Source organism: Eucyclogobius newberryi, unplaced genomic scaffold, assembly GCF_026437365.1.
Source record: "Eucyclogobius newberryi isolate DKJ021-1_F unplaced genomic scaffold, fEucNew1.0.hap1 SCAF_5, whole genome shotgun sequence".
Classification (NCBI taxonomy): Eukaryota; Metazoa; Chordata; class Actinopteri; order Gobiiformes; family Gobiidae; genus Eucyclogobius; species Eucyclogobius newberryi.
Window position 1 is genome coordinate 36,123,891 of NW_027316167.1, and position 16,485 is coordinate 36,140,375.

Sequence of the window (16,485 nt, forward strand, 5' to 3'; positions counted from 1 at the left end):
CACAGCAGCCCTTCGAAAGGCTTCTTCCTGCATAAATGATGAGTTGTGCAGCTTTAAAGGCTGTGACGGTATCAGAACCAGAGCTTCATGTGAGCGGCTCCGATTCATTTGATAATTGTGAAAAAAACAGAACCCAAAAATATTTTGGTTAGAGCAGAGCTTAACAAACCAACGAGTAGAAATACATCACACTTGTTTATTTGATCTACTGCAGGAAATGCAGCCTTCAATTCACGGGTGAGCCAACATCACCTCCTTTAACTTTAGAACAGAAAACACACATTTCCTTGAACACAAAACCTCCTGATTTAATTGACAAAAATACAGAAAAACTGAGAGGTTGCGCTCTTATTTGGTACATCTTGTGTTTCTGCTATGTGTAATTCAGATGGTGGCCTCTTGTCGGCCACCTTTTCTGTTGAGGCAGACGCTGGAGACACTTGTCTTTGATGCCCTGGACACTCGTTTGACCACAAATCTACCTCGTGCAGTGACTGCTGTTCAGGAGAAAGACTGCGCTCTGAAAGAAGCTCCTGATTGGTTGACACGCCACACGTTTAGCTGAATGTGCAGAATTTCAAACTGCTGTGCCACAGAAAAGCTGGACGTTTAGACTGTGCATGGAAACTCAACGCTTTGATGTGTCTGTCTGAAGCACAAGAACATCATCAGTCTGTTTCTGACGTGATGCAAAAGTGAGACCGACAAGGAAACGTCAGAATTACATATTCACACTGAAATGGCATTTTAACCCAAGTTAATCTGAGCATACATTGTGCGATGTTGCACAATTTCTGTAAGCTTTGGATGTGTTTTTTATTAAAAGTGACTGAGAATGGCTACTCAAGACGCAGGTGGAGCCACATCTGAGCGATTATTTTAGATTTCCAACCCCTTTCTTTCCACCCGAGTACTACACATTGAGTAGTTATGGATAGGTTGAAGGAGCCCAGGTTCAAATATACAGTGTTTTTTGCATGTTTGTCACACTTAACTGTTTCAGATCAAACTAAAGAGACAGCACAAGGAAAAACAAAATGCAGTTTTTAAAATTAAGGTTTTTATTATTAAGGAAAAACACAATCCAAACCTTCTGCTAAAACATAACTGCCCAAGAGAACAGCAATGTCAAATACAAGAGGTCACAAAAGACCAACAACAACATCCAAAGAACTGCAGACCTCATGTGCCTCAGGTAAAGTCAAAGTTCATGACTCCACCATAAGAAAGATACTGGGCAAAATGAACTTAATGCAGAGTTTCAGGACCAAAACCACTGCTGAGCAAAAAGAACATTATCATCTCAGTTTAGCCAGAAAACATCTTGAATACTCTGTGGACTGGCGAGAGAAAGGTTGAACTTTTTGGATGGTGTGTGTCCCATTGCATGTTGTGTAACAGTTGGAAAAAGAACATCACACCAACAAAAAGATTGTGGTGGTAGACTTGCTGTGATAAATGGAACTATGAATTCAGCTGTCTACCAAAAAATCATGACCTGAAGCTGAAGAAAAACTTGGGTTCTGCAGCAGAACAAATATCAAAACAGCAGAATGTCCATCTCTGAATGACTGAAGAAAAACAAACGCAGACTTTAGAGAGGCCTAGACAAAGTCCTGACCTGAATCCTGTTGAGATGCTGTGACAGGACCTTAAAAAGACGATTCATGCTCAAACCCTCCAATGTGGCTGAATCACAACAATTCTGCAAAGATGAGTGGTCAAAACTGTTCCACAGTTTAATAGACTGCAAGTGAACACAAACGTGTTGAACGATCACAAGTTGCTAAGGGTGGCCCAACCAGTTATTAAGTTTAAGGGGCAATGACTTGTTTGATTAGAGGTGAGCAATATAAACTGCGACAATATTGTGAATTTTGAAGGTTGTAACATAGTATAAGGTAATATTACAATATTATATATACTCGTTTTCCAGACATTTCACATTTGTCTGAGAATTAAACCTCAATAACACGATTTAAAGACACAGTTTTAACACATTTTCTGTTGGATAATATCGTCAGATCAATTACACCCTCTGCTATGCTATAGGTTTGACTCTGCGCCATTGCACTGTAGGTAAAATGTACATTTCTGTCATGACTATTATAGCATTGTGCCTCTGCTGAGAAGGTGAGCCACTCCCCCCAGGCAGGAGACAGAACCTCCCGCCACAAGAATAGTTTCTTTCCCTCTGATTCATGAACACTTAATAACACCTTAATAACACCTGCCACTTCAACAATTATTCAAACCAACTGCACCATTCACATTTGCACTATTGATAACTGTAAATTGTGTATATATTCAGTCTATTTTATTTTATTTGTAAATTCTAAATTGAATGCATGCCCTTTATGATGTTTGCATCTATTATTATTCATTGTTGTGTGTTCACGTTAAAGCAAGTTCTAGTTCGTGAATCCTGTTCATCGACAATGGAAATAAACCTTTTTCTGATTCTTCACACACACACACACACACACACACACACGGGAGTGCGCATCTCTGTTCTCCCGTGCGCGTGTCCGTGGAGGAGGCGGTGGGCGCGTGCACATGTGTCTGTATGGGGGGCGGGGGGGTTGGGGTCGTGCCCGCGCCTGCTGCTCCTCGCGCTCTGCTGCTGCTCTCTGACCCCGCCGCGCTTGCACTCTGCACCGCGGCTGTCAGCGTCCGCCCGCCGCTGCTTCTCCGCCGCTTCTCCTCCGCTGCACCGGCGTTTCCACGTCCGAACACCGGCTCCGCGCTCCCCGGAGGTCTGGAGGTCTGTACCGGGTCGAAGGTGCTGCCCCAGCCCGCCACAGGAGCAGAAACGGAGAGCGGGGCAGCGACACCACCGCCGCATGGAACCGAGCACGCCGCAGCTGCACCTCTTCTTCCACTTCATCCACGCGGTAAAAGGGCGCTTCACCCGGATAAAAACAGCCCCATACAACCGAGGTACAGCCCCGTTTCTTTGCTTTCCCCCGCTCCGCAGACGGGGGCGCGATCTGGACACAAAGCCGCGGACGCGGTGCGCTTCAGACGCTTGTCATTTTGTTTCCGTTTTTTTTTACGCGGAAGCCAAAAGGTTAGCGCGGCGGCTTTTCACGGTGACATAAGCACCTCCGGGGGGCTCGCCACTGCAGCTCACCGCACACGCAGCCCTCCTCGTCGTCTGCACCGGGGATTTCTCCACAGAATCCAGTTCTGCCTCGGTGTCGCGGCTGCAGCAGCAGAAGTTAGCTTTAGCGTTTACGCACTCCGTGCCGCGCACGAAAGCGAAGCGCGGGCGAATGCGGCTCCTCTGCGCCGCTACGAATTTGCAAAATGTAAATAAACGGTTAGCTCCGGACTGGAGGTGCAGGGGGAGCCGCGGAGAGGCAGCGGGAGGGAGAGTGAGGTGTGCTAGGCTATAGAGCTAAGTCCCGAGCTCCCGCTGCAGTCGGAGCGAGGGCACCGGGGCCACGCCGTCGCGCACGGGCCGCCTCTCAAGGCCGCCTCTCCCGGGCTGGCCTGCTCCTGCCCAGGTCCCGGGGAGGAGGTCGCAACCTTAACATTGACCTTTTGTTAAAGCGCGTGTCGAGGTTAAATCTGCGACAAAGAGTTTGCACATGAAAGGCTCGTGCTCTCATTTTTTTCTTTTTAATTAACATTGAGACGTTTTGAAAATATACTCCTAATAAAGGTGTAAATCTGTGAATGAAGCTCCTACACAGAGAATATTTATGGATAAAGTGTTTTATTTATTAGTTTTTGACATTTTGAGTTAATAATGCCACTGTCTTTGTGTTTTAAAGTCTATTGTCAAGAGAAACTGGTGTCTGACTGGCTAGTCCGACATGAATGGATTAAATGGACCAACACATTCATAGCTCATTCAGAGATATTTACCGTAGCAGAAGCAGAAAAATCAGTAACAAATGCACTCAAACTACAACTAAGAGCTTTATAACAAAGAATGAGACATTTTTAAATCCAAATGTAAAAAAAAGGTTTGTGATTTTAATCAATAATACTCTTCATTTGTGAATATTCATATGGAAACAATACGAAATAAATAAATATTTAGATTTAAAACGAATGAGATTTAAAACTTATGAGGACTATAATCATCCGTTTTTAGTGTTTCCTCCTGAAATATAGACTTGGATTATGTGAAAGAACGGACTGTAATTCTGGATTTAGTCTGGGTTTGACATGATTAGATTAATCCGGTTTTAGTCCTTGTTCAGATTCAGACCTGCTTTAGTCCTGGTCTAAAGCTGATAGAGTATTTTAAAAAAAAAAAAACATTATTTGGTCCTACATTTAGCCAAGTTTAGTCCTGATGTAGACTTTGTTTTGGTCCTGTTTGAGTCCTTGTTTAGTCCTGCTTTAGACCCTGTTTTGATTTGTTGACTGTTGAAGTCCTTAGTTTGTGCAGGTCTCTCTTTCAAGAAAACACTCAGAAGGAGTTTAGTCCTGCTTGAGACCTGCTTTTAGACTTCCTTTAGACCTGCGTTTAGACTTACTTTAGACCTGGTTTAGTCCCGGTCAAAAGCTGTATTTTCCTTTTTGTCGTCATTTGGTCCTAAATTTAGCCCATTTTAGTCCTGATATAGACTTGGTTTTGGTCCTGTTTGAGTCTTGGATTGTCCTGGTTTAGACCTGCTTTAGTCCTGGTTTAGACCTGCTTTAGTCCTGGTTTAGACCTGCTTTAGTCGTGCTTTAGACCTGCTTTACACGTGCTTTAGACCTGCTTTACACGTGCTTTAGACCTGCTTTAGACTTGCTTTAGACCTGGTTCACACTTGTTATTTGGTCTCATTTTAGTCCTAATATTTCTGAACAATTATTTCTATCGAACATCGGATCTTTTTAAACACATTTTAATCAAATAAAGGTGCAAATCTGCGACTGAAGCTTCTGGAGAGAATATTTATGAATAAATTGCTTAATTAATTAAAATCTGACATGATTGATTTCATGCCACTGTCTTTGTTACAAAAGATGTGTCAAAACTAAAACTAGTATTGAAGCAAGATACTCATTTGAACAAGTATCAATCCTATAATTAAACACAATCTACAACAGATTTCAGCAGAACTACAGATACTTATTTATTCCTTTATTTGGTTGAAAATGTGTTTAAATGGTTGAAGTAACAGCTCGTTTCTGCTCCACTGCACCTCTGAAGTTTGATCCCGAACTGTCCCAAGTCTCATAGACATTACCGTGTGTGAGGAAATGAGTCCCGCTCACGTTTTGTGTCGACGCTTCACGAGCCTCGATTCACCACTTGAAAATGACACACACTGCGCCTCATTAAACCTGTTTGTGTTCTTCTAATTGATCGTGTTGAAACTCACTGTCATTGATTCCACAGCTTTTAAAATGGTTGTCCCACGTACAAAGTGTTTTTTCTCTGGTCCTGCTGTTGTATTTGATTTATTTCTATTTTATTTTATTAACTTATTTTTAAAATGTTTTTGTGTATTTTGTATTGTATATTTTTTAATATAATTTATTTTTGTCTTTTTTATGTTGCCTTATTTAAAAAAAAAAAAAAAAAAAAAAAAAAATATATATATATATATATATATATATATATATTTATATATATATATATATATATATATATATATATATATATTTTTAAATAAGGTTATTTATTTATTAAGAGCAAAACAAAAGTAATGTTTTCACAGTTTTGCCCATTTCTTTTTACTGAAGAAAAGAAGTAGAAGTACTGCTCTTTTGTGAACTTTTGTTCTTTTCACTCTTAAGTTTTACAAAGAATAATCTGCTCCATCTACTTTTTAAACTGAATTAAAAAGAAAAAAAGTATTTTCCATTTGGTTCTAGGAATTTCTTCTAAACACATTTTAAGGTTTTAAGTTCCAGCCTCAAACACAAATGTCAATTAAAATAAAATTGCTACTTATAACCAAAAAAATCAGCACAATCATTAACAGTTCTCAAAATAATGAAATACTTCTATTTTTTACACCTAAAGTACATTTTTGTCCCCGTTTCTGTACTTCAGCTTAACTATAACATTATAGAGAAGTTTAATCGCCCTTTGTGAAGTTCTAGTTCAGGCTTGACCAATCAGAGGGCAGCCCTGTGGCAGTGGGCGGAGCTACGCGTATACAACCTGTAATTATCTTTAACATTTGTGGTGGTGTTGTGTGTTTGCAGCGCCGTCGGTAGCCTCCGTCACGATGCCGTCGGGAGCTGAGAGATGAGATCGGGGCGTCTGTCATCCTCGCTCTGAACGCACAAACGCTCCCACCCCGTGCGTTATTCTCGTGTCCCGGCGCCGCTTTCACTATCAGCGGTGTCTCATGTCCCGGCACCGCTCGCACCATGGCGCACGGAAAAGTCAGCATCAGCGTGGATGAGTACAGCTCCAACCCGACACAGGCCTTCACGCACTACAACATCAACCAGAGCCGCTTCCAGCCGCCGCACGTGCACATGTGAGTGGGACGCACAACCTACGCACAAACACACACCCAACACAACAAACTTAAATGTATTTGTATGTTATTTCTATCCATCCATTTGGTAGAGAAGCCTTTGTTTACAGTCACAGAGGCCAGAGGTTTTCTGTAGTTCTTGACCAGGTTTTCACACAATACAGCAGGGATTTTGGCCCACTCCTCCACACAGATCTTCTAGATCTGTCAGGTTTCAGGGGTGTTGCTGAGCAAAACAGATTTTCAGTTCTCTCCCTCCAATTTCTATTGGATTTAGGTCTTCCTAGGCCACTCCATGACCTTGACATTCTTCTTATGGAGCCTCTCCTGGCTGTGTGCTTCGGGTCATTGTCATGTTGGAAGACCCAACCACGACCCATCTTCAATGCTCTGACTGAGGGAAGGAGGTTGCTGCCCAAAATCTCACTATCATTCTCTCATTAATACAGTGCAGTCGTTCTTTCCCCTGTGCAGGTAAGCACCCCCAAAGCATGATGTTTCCACTCCCAAGCTTCACAGTAGGGATGTGTTCTTGGGATGGTACTCTTCCTCCAAACAGTGGAGTTTATACCAAAAAGTTCTATTTTGATCTCATCTGACGACATGAATTGCTCCCATGACTCCTCTGGATCATCCAGATAGTCATAGGCAAACTTCAGACAGTTCTGGACATTTGCTGACTTAAGCAGGGGAACCTTCTGTGCGATGCATGATTTTAAACCATGATGGCGTAGTGTATTACCTTTTGAAACTGTGGTCCCAGCTCTCTTCAGGTCATTTTTGAGACCCCCATGAGGTGAGATCCCAGTCCATTTTCCAATTGCTCCAACAGTTGATCTTTTTTCACCAAGTTGCTTGCCAATTAACCTACGGCCCTTTCAAGCCTTGTGGAGGTCTATAGTTTTGCCTCTGGTGTCTTTTGATTGCTCTTTGGTTTTGCTTTGGTTTTTATTAATAAGTGGAGTAGAGGTGGACATTTTAAAGGCAGACTAACAGGTCTTTGAGAGCCAGAATTCTCGTCAGGTGTTTATATACTTATTTGCAGCAATAATATACAAATACATTATTTAAAAATCATACAATGTGATTTCTAGATTTAGATTCTGTTTCTCACTGTGGAAATGCGCCTTCGATGAACATTTCAGACCCTTTATCATTTCTAAGTGGGAGAACTTGCAAAATTATTTTTCTCGCTGTAAATTACATTTACACAAACTTATCTTTTGTGTCATAAGAATGTCATTTATTTCTGGAATGTTCCACAATGTCACAAACCTTTCTTTTGTCTATTCCAGAGCTGCCATTAATGGTTATTTTAGGAGTTGACTAGTCAAACTGTTATTCCTGTTGAAACTTTATTTGCATTTTTCACCTCATAATTCAGTCTTAATAAAAGTGTTTGTCTGAGTATTGCCTTTGATTCTGTGTCTCTTTCTGACGCCGATTCTCAGGGTTTTCTTTGGTAAATATTAGTCAGAGTGAAGCTGGAGGTTGGGTTTTGAGAATTCCTCTTTAAAGATGAAGCTGATTTAACTAAATGAGTTTTAGGGACTTAAGATAAGATATTCCTTTATTGTCCCACATGGGGAAATTTCATTGATGCAACGCAGGTAGATACAGAGGTAGATGCAGAAGAAAAGAACAGATCACTTATAGGAATAAAATATATCACTTGTAGATCACTTGTAATAAAGTAAAAAAGGCAGAATCCATATAATGGTTCTAAGTATATTTTGAATTTGCTCCTTTGGAGACAAAGTGAGCCTGATTTATCCCCGAATGTTTAATTAGACTGAAAATAAGAGTTACAGCTTTATTTTATGTTAAACAGCAGCTGGTTTACTTTTATCAGACATTTTTGAGGTTTTACGCAAAACTTGAAAATATATATATTTTTTTCATTTTTTTGTTACATATTGATTTAATAATGCCGCTACCTTTGTATTTCCAGAACACAGAGCTGCAATGACCAGTTTAAATTATCATAGTTGTATTTTGATCATCATGATCTTTATTTGGACTAAACACACACGAAACACCTTTTATCATCAATAATACAATTTTCATAAATATATACAAATCTGTCTTCAGTAACAGTGTTCAAGTGTTCAACAAAAATAATAGTTTTTCTGTCTACTTCTAAAATAAACGTTTTTTTCTACAGCCCCCTACTATTTCAGCATTTTTTAATACATTTTTTCAATACGTTTTTTGTATATTGAAGTTTTTAAATGCATTTATAACCAGATTAATATGTAAATGTGAATGCGTCTAGAGGGAGAATATTTACAGAAAAATCATAGGTTTATTTTTTTTCCAGTTTATTTATATATCCTGTGGTTTTTGTCATAACACAATTTCCAATTCTTAAAATAGTCACAATTCATTCATTACATTTTTTTTTTTATACAATTCCTGAAAAGAATTTATAATTTTCAGAAGAATTTTTACTGTAAACTCTCTTTTGACTCTCTGATAAAACGCGTCCTTCTGTTTTATATTCAGATCTCTGCGTTTCCGTGGCGACCTTCAGGGCAGAACCTTTTGTGTGAGTCGTCTTTAAAAAGTCGCCACATTCGCTCCTCGTTCCTTTTCTTTTCTTTTGCGGCAATACAAGTTTTTCTCTGCTGCTCGTCTTTGTGTTTTGCTCTGATGAAATTCCAGGACTTTTATTTCAACGTTAAAGAATCCAAATTATATTTACGGGAATTTGAATATTTTTTTTTGGGCATTTTCTGCTTTTTTGCGATAATTCGCCCTAAGTGATTAGTTTTTTTTAAATAAAAATCTATAAAAGTCAAAATTCAGATGTTGAGTTGCACTGTGTAACATATTTGCCATCTGCTTGTCTTCATAGAAATGTTGCGCAATATAGCATTTGTTCAAAAACATGTGTTCTTAGTGTGAGGTGTGTTTCCATGGCAATACACAGGTTTAATGCTCAACTGTGAAAAATTACAGGCAAAACAGCAGGGTACACCCTGGACAGTGCCCAACTCGTCGCAGGGCCAACACAGAGACATTACAGACAACCATTCACTCTCACGTTCATTCTCTAGGGCCAATTTAGAGTCACCAATTTTGCCTCACACATGCATGTCTTTGGACGGTGGGAGGAAGCCGGAGAACCCGGAGAGAACCCACAGTAAAACGGGGAGGACATGCAGACTCCACCGTCCATCATGTGATGTTGGTCTGGTCCCGGAAACAAACCCATGAGCTCCGTCTTGGAAGGCAAAAGCGCTAACCTCCTTTGCCACCGTGTACCCCGTGTTGTAACTATTCGTGTGTCTATGCACTAATTTGAGTTACGAAAACGGCATAGTGCAATTTATTATTTATGTAATGTTTTATTTTGAAATACCGGAAATGTATTATTTTGAAGGGTATGAAACCGGATATAGAATGTGTTTCATCCGCCATCTTGACATATAACAAAAAAAGGTACAAAAATAAGGTCGGTGCTGCGTTGCAGCCCTGTTCCATGAATAAACGGTAACCCGTAGGTTACAGGAAAGACATCCGCCTCTGTCATCACTGGGAAGACGTTCACTTCGTTACACCTAGTCCTTTTCATTTTTCAAAATTAGAAAACAAAAAATGACAAAAACAAAGAAGACAGGACCAGAGACAAACAAATTGGGTAAACATTTTTAATAAGAGTTAGAAAAAATAAGGCATCCAATTAAACAAAAAAGTGACGGGACAAAAGGTTTTTTCCTTCATTTTTTGTAAATCAGTTTTGGTCCAGTCCTTGCTCGTTGGTGGTGATTGTGTTGTGCTTTTCCTTGAGATGGCCTTTTTCCTGCTGCCAGAAATACATTCCAAAGATGTATTGTGGCAGGAATTTTGAGTCCCAAGTACATAGTTCTATAGTTTCAGTGTTTCCCCCCGGATTTCAGAAGGGCGTAGTGGGATTTAAAAAAAAAAAAAAGCGCAAACGTTCCCCACAAAAAGGGCACATAGCTACTCCTTAAAAGAGTCACACAAACAAATAAATAAGAATAATATAACTTTTATCAACAACAGTGTATTTATTTACATGCTATATTTGTGGTGGGTAGTGCAACAAATCAATAAAATGTATTTATATTTAAATTATTGATAAATGCTGTGAATTTGGTGACCCTACATTAAATAATAAAAAAGCTATTGAAGATTAATTTTCATATTTCATCACAAAAACATGTAGTATGCTTCTGACGGGTAAAATAAGTTTGTAGTAGATAGATATTACCATTTTTGATAAGTGCTGTGAATTTGGTGATCCTACATTAAACATTTAAAAAGCTATTAAAGATGAATGTTCATATTGCATCATATTCCATAAATAAAACTCAAACGAAGCTTCATATGGAAAATGAAGGTTGCTATGGTGTCCATCATGGTGTATTTATTGTGTTATTCAAATTGTATCACTCTATTTAAGGTTCCATTCCAGCTATAAAATGTTTCCATTTTTGGTCTTTTTGTTGACGGTCCCTAACTTAGTACTCGTCTCTACTCTGGCTGCACATTCGGAGTATTTTGGCATGTGTATGATCTGTAAAGACTTTTGCGTTTTGGAGCTATTGACCTCGGAAGTCTGAATCTGTGAATATGACGCTAACTTTACGGAACTATCGGTCTCTACGCACAGCTGATACATTAGGGCAGTGTCGGCGCTTTTGATTGATTCAGGATAAGGGCGTATTGGGCTGGGGGAAACAATGAGTTCAGAGGGATGGAAATGTCAAAAAATGTCTGCAGTGTTTTGTTAATTTCAGTCTAATATTTCTGAGCAGGACTGTTTCTGAGTATGATAGTTCCAAAAGATATGATAGTGGTTTGCCTCCTGGTGCACCAGTTTCTCAAACGGTTAGCATTTCCTTGTGAGTTATGAGCACTTTGACATGGTGTTCATGCTGTGAAGTACATATATTTTTCCCATTCTTCATCCATCAAAACAAGATTAACCCCTCTTTCCCATTTGTTCTAATATATTTAATAAAGTTATCCAGATTAGTAATGCATTGAAATACTTTAGATATTATTCCCCTTGAAATAACTTATTTATAAGCCTTGATCAAAAAAATTCAGTCAGAGGGTTATAATTTTTAAGTTCCTGGTTATAATAATTCCTTATTTGTATACCTATAAAAGTCGTGTTTCTGCGAGCCGAAGGATTCTTTCAACATATAAACTTTTCATCTGATTATCTTTTGGTCATAATTCAATATTTTAACATCTTTTCTTAGTTTGTATGTTTTGATAAGCTCCTTCCATGTTGTAGACACAGATTTTACCCAGGGATTCTTAACTTCCTCCAAATGGCTCAACCTTTTGTCATCTGCCAGTAAGGCCTGTACAGGAACTTCTAATTTTTCAGACAAGGTAAACCCCAGGCTCCTTTTTCTTTTGATAATTGTAGTTTTAAATTGGATTTGAGGTTTTTTGCCTTGCCATACAAATCTTGAGATTGCTTTTATTCTCATACTCATCGAACAGCCGGTTGGGGATGGATATCGGGAGAGTCTGGAAAATATAGAGAAATCTGGGAAAAACATTCAATTTAATAGTTCCAATCTTGGACTAAAATATAGAATACAATAAACATGTTCAAGATTTTTCGTATAGAGGGGGGTATACCGGTAGTTTTTTTTCTCTGAAATTGTTAACGAGAATGATTTTAATTTTTTTTTTAAAGTTTAGTTTGTATGCAGACATTGGGCCGATATTATCAAGGAAATGCATTACTTGAGGTATGGAAATTTCTGGTTTGGTCAAAAATAATAAAACTTCATCTGCATAGCAATTTTATGTTTCATCCCATCAATTGTAACACTATATGGATTTTTTTTTGTATTGTAATAAATTGGGCAAATGGTTCCAAATACAAAGGGAACAAAAGCAGGAACCAGGCACAGCCCTGTCTTACCACTCTTCCAAAGTCAGTGGATCTGTCAAGTGATGGCTTTATTAGACAGGACATCTGAGCGTGAAGGAGAGATGAGAGCCGGGATTCAAAGGCTGCACATGGAGCCTGGCATGTGTGCTGCCACCTTAACCACTGCACCACCGGGCAGCACCAATTTTGATACTTGATGTTGGACCATCGCAAAGAGCAATATTTTTTATTATTAAATCATTTTAAATTTGTTTAGTACTTATAATAAATAATAATAAATAAGGCCAGCCAAACGAATCTAAAGCTTTTTCAGCATCCAGACTTAATATTATAGCTTTTGCTGTTTTTGTATATTCATTATGTGTAAGGATCGTCTTATGTTATCTTGTGTTTGTTTTTTGTTAATAAATCCGTTCTGATCATTGTGGATTAGATTTGGGAGTATTTGTTCCATTCTTTTGGAAATGATTGAGGTGTAAATTCGATAGTCCACATTCAGAAGTGAGAATTGGCTCCCTTCCAACTCTGAGGGATCTGAGCTTTGTTAAAGGCGGTATGGACGATTTTTCGGCGATTTGAGAACGCAGGCGGAAGTGCGCATGCGCCCTCCCCCGTGCGGACTGATACACACGTGCGTTTTTCTTAGTGCAACGCATCGCTCGTCTCCCGTAGATTTCTGTCCACTTCTGAGTCAGCTCGAACTGTCTTTCTCAGTCTTCATTTTGCCCCGTACACTGAGGGAACTATATTATGATAGATCCATGTGCTTAGGCACGCGGAAACGTGGGGACGAGCCTGACGCGGCTGCAGGTGAGCGCGTTTTATGATTGATACGTGGCAGGACAAATGATTTGTCCACACCACGAGGAAATATGATAAAAAATTAGCTGAAAAACCACCTCCATACCACCTTTTAAGGGCCCAGTTCAAAGTTTATTAAAGCAAAGGAGCAAGTGTGTGTTTTAAAGCTTTATATCACTCTGAGGTGAACCCATCACTCCCAGACATTTATTGATTTTCAGTCTTTTGATTGCACCTTGAATTTCAGTAATTGTTTTTTCAGCATCTAATTTTTTGTTCTGCTCTTCGGTCATGGCGGGTAAATTGTGTATAAATATAAGTGTTTTTCCTGCTTCATACTGTCGTGTTTGCCTCCTCTTCCTTCTCTTCTTTCTCTTCTCATGTAACATATATGTTTTATTTAGAATCTGCTGCGTTCTGCGGGTGATCTGCTCATCAACTTAAAGTGTGTGTGCGTGCGCGTGCGCGCGTGCGCTAAAGTGTGGAAGTGAATGGAACTTAAAATGAATCACAAAAGCAGTAATATCACTTTATACTCATGTTTCTATCCCTCTTTTAGCTCATTTTGAATAGATTGTATTTAAATAATAATTTTGATAAACATTTTTCCATATGTTTCACCTCTTTTGACTACAATTCTAAAGCTGCGCCACTTTACTTTTCCACCTCCTCGCGCTCCTTTTTTCTCTTCTTTCTCTTTTTTTTCTCTCTCTCTATTCTGTCCCTCTTCTCTCTCTCTTTCCCCTCATAGTGTCAGTTTCTCCTTTAGCAGGCGCAGAGGCGGAGCCAGACATTCTAAACATCCGGGGCTTAGCCCAAAAAGAAAGGGGGTTCCTTCGGGCCAATATGATGTGGTTTTAGTGCAGTTACAGACAGTAACCCGCCAAAGGCAAAGACAGACTTTTTGCCTTCTGAGAGAGCTCCTCCCTCCAAAAAACGTTGAACTGAACAGCAGAGGTGGCATTTAGTTATCTTGGTCATCTTGGTGTTCTGATTTAAAACAATCAGTGACAAAACAAATGCCTCTTTCAGGGCTTGGACTAACAAACCTATAGTCCAATGACTGATGCTCTGCTGACTGGGCTAGTCATCCATTGAATTGACAGTAACTGTTTTAGTTATTTTGATCTTTGTAGAAAGTAAAAGTAAGTCTTATCTTTTTATTTAGCAGACACCTGCCTCAGTGAGCTGTTTGTCCTGTAGTTTCTCTGCTTAAGCTTTGTAGATGAATAAAACCTGAGCCACTGCTACACCGACAACCACAATGAATTCATGGTTTGAACGATCATGTGCTGTTGTTGTCTCTTCTACATTAGATAAACTTTGTTTTTCAGCACATGTTCTGAATGTCTCTTTTTTCCAGTCGATCTCTTATTTATGTCCTTCACCTTTTGCAAAACCTCAGTTAAATGATAGAAAAGGCCAAATTGGTCAAATTGCATGATGTGCTGTAAACACCGCGCACTTTCTACGCTCCCGCCCACTTTCTACTGGATTCTGGATTCAAACCCTGGTCACCTGCATCCCAACCCAATGTTCTACCTGTTACGCTAACCAACCAGTGATGTCATAATGTATTTTTAAAAGATTAAAAGATTCGGGGCTCTTGGACAAAGATCTGGGGCTCAAGCCCCAAAGCCAGGGCCTGGCTCCGCCCATGAGCAGGCGTCTGTCTGTATTTACTCAAGTTTGATGTAAAACAGCCCTGGACCTGGTCTCAGATCTGGTCTCTCTCTCTCTCTCTGGTCTCTCTCTCTCTCTGGTCTCTCTCTCTCTCTGGTCTCTCTCTCTCTCTGGTCTCTCTCTCTCTCTGGTCTCTCTCTCTCTCTGGTCTCTCTCTCTCTGGTCTCTCTCTCTCTCTGGTCACTCTCTCTCTCTGGTCTCACTCTCTCTCTGGTCTCACTCTCTCTCTGGTCTCTCTCTCTGGTCACTCTCTCGGCTCACTCTCTCTCTCTGGTCTCTCTCTCTCTCTGGTCTCTCTCTCTGGGCTCTCTCTCTCTGGTCTCTCTCTCTGGTCCCTCTCTCTCTCTGGTCTCTCTCTCTCTCTCTGGTCTCTCTCTCTCTCTGGTCTCTCTCTCTCTCTGGTCTCTCTGGGCTCTCTCTCTCTGGTCACTCTCTCTCTGGTCTCTCTCTCTCTCTCTCTGGTCTCTCTCTCTCTGGTCTCTCTCTGGTCTCTGAGAGAGAATGAGGTATTCAGAGAAGTGAAAGGAGCTGCAGTAAATGGAGAGCGTGTCTGATGTTCAGGAGGTCAGATGGTCACAGACTGAACAGACAGTGTAATGTGTCCGACCCTGAGCGAGCGAGAGTTTGTATGAGCAGGCTTTCGCTTTTCCTCTGTTTCACGTCGCCTTTTAGTGTTTGTTACGATCGTTATGAAAGGACGGGTGAGTGAGAGGGACAAACATGTACTACCTCCACATGATATCTGTAAAAAAGTGTCAGAATGAGATAAAACTTGTGTGAATGTTGAGGTCATGTTGAGGCTCAAGTGTCGCTCAAAACGTGAATGGAGCATAAAATGAACCACTAAAGTGCAGACGATTATACTAAACTGGTATGGCTTAAGAGAAGAAAAGAACAAAAATAAGGAAAGAAAGTAGGAAAGAAATTCAGGGGAATGAGGGCAATTAGATTTTTGTCACACACTAGTGCACACCAGTATACTGGTACATTTTTCAATATCGCAACGTTATTTTGGAGCATCTCGATATCAATAGTCAAATTATTTTTCTGTCAGTCCGGACTGGACCAGGACTGGACCAGGACTGGACTGTAAAATGCCTCAGATTTGTGTCTCTCACTGCATTTGAGGGACACATTTTGTCTCTTGGCTCATGCTGCTGGTTTGTCCCTCCTCCCCCCCACCGTAGCCTGTTCGTTTTGTGTGACTTTATTGAATTAGCGCTGGCAGCTGAAGCGCGCCAGATAAGCACCGCACCGAGGGGGAAGGGCTAAGCCAGCACTGAAACCAGCACTGAAACCAGCACTGAAACCAGCACTGAAACCAGCACTGAAACCAGCACTGAAATAAGGGACTGCAACAGAACTGAAGCCAGACTGGAAGCAGAGGCTTAAGCAGGACTAAAACAGAACCTGGACTTAAAATTTCAATTCATTTTTGTAACGCCCAAAATCACAGCAGCAGTTGCCTCGAGGGGCTACAGTGAAAAATCAGATCAAACAATGTTCATTGGGACTTGGCAATGTCCCAGTATGCCATGTCCTTAGACGAATCTCCCTAGCTCCCCTATTCTCAGACCCTACTTCTTGGCCAGGAGAAACTACAAAACCTCTTTGGGGAAAAACCTGGAAGAGTTTCACAGTGAAGTAGAGATCAGACTCCCTCAGCCGGAC

At 40.3% G+C, this 16,485-nt stretch overlaps 1 protein-coding gene across 1 annotated transcript in view; it reads left to right on the forward strand.

The window, feature by feature from the left end:
* The first annotated feature begins 6,182 nt into the window (after positions 1–6,182).
* Positions 6,183–16,485, forward strand: part of mpped2a (metallophosphoesterase domain containing 2a) — a 48,657-nt gene continuing 38,354 nt past the window's right edge. Inside the window, exon 1 of the mRNA XM_072464777.1 lies at positions 6,183–6,443. Within this exon, the coding sequence (XP_072320878.1) occupies positions 6,331–6,443 (113 nt within the window). The 5' untranslated portion in view covers positions 6,183–6,330. The remainder of the gene's footprint in view (positions 6,444–16,485) is intronic.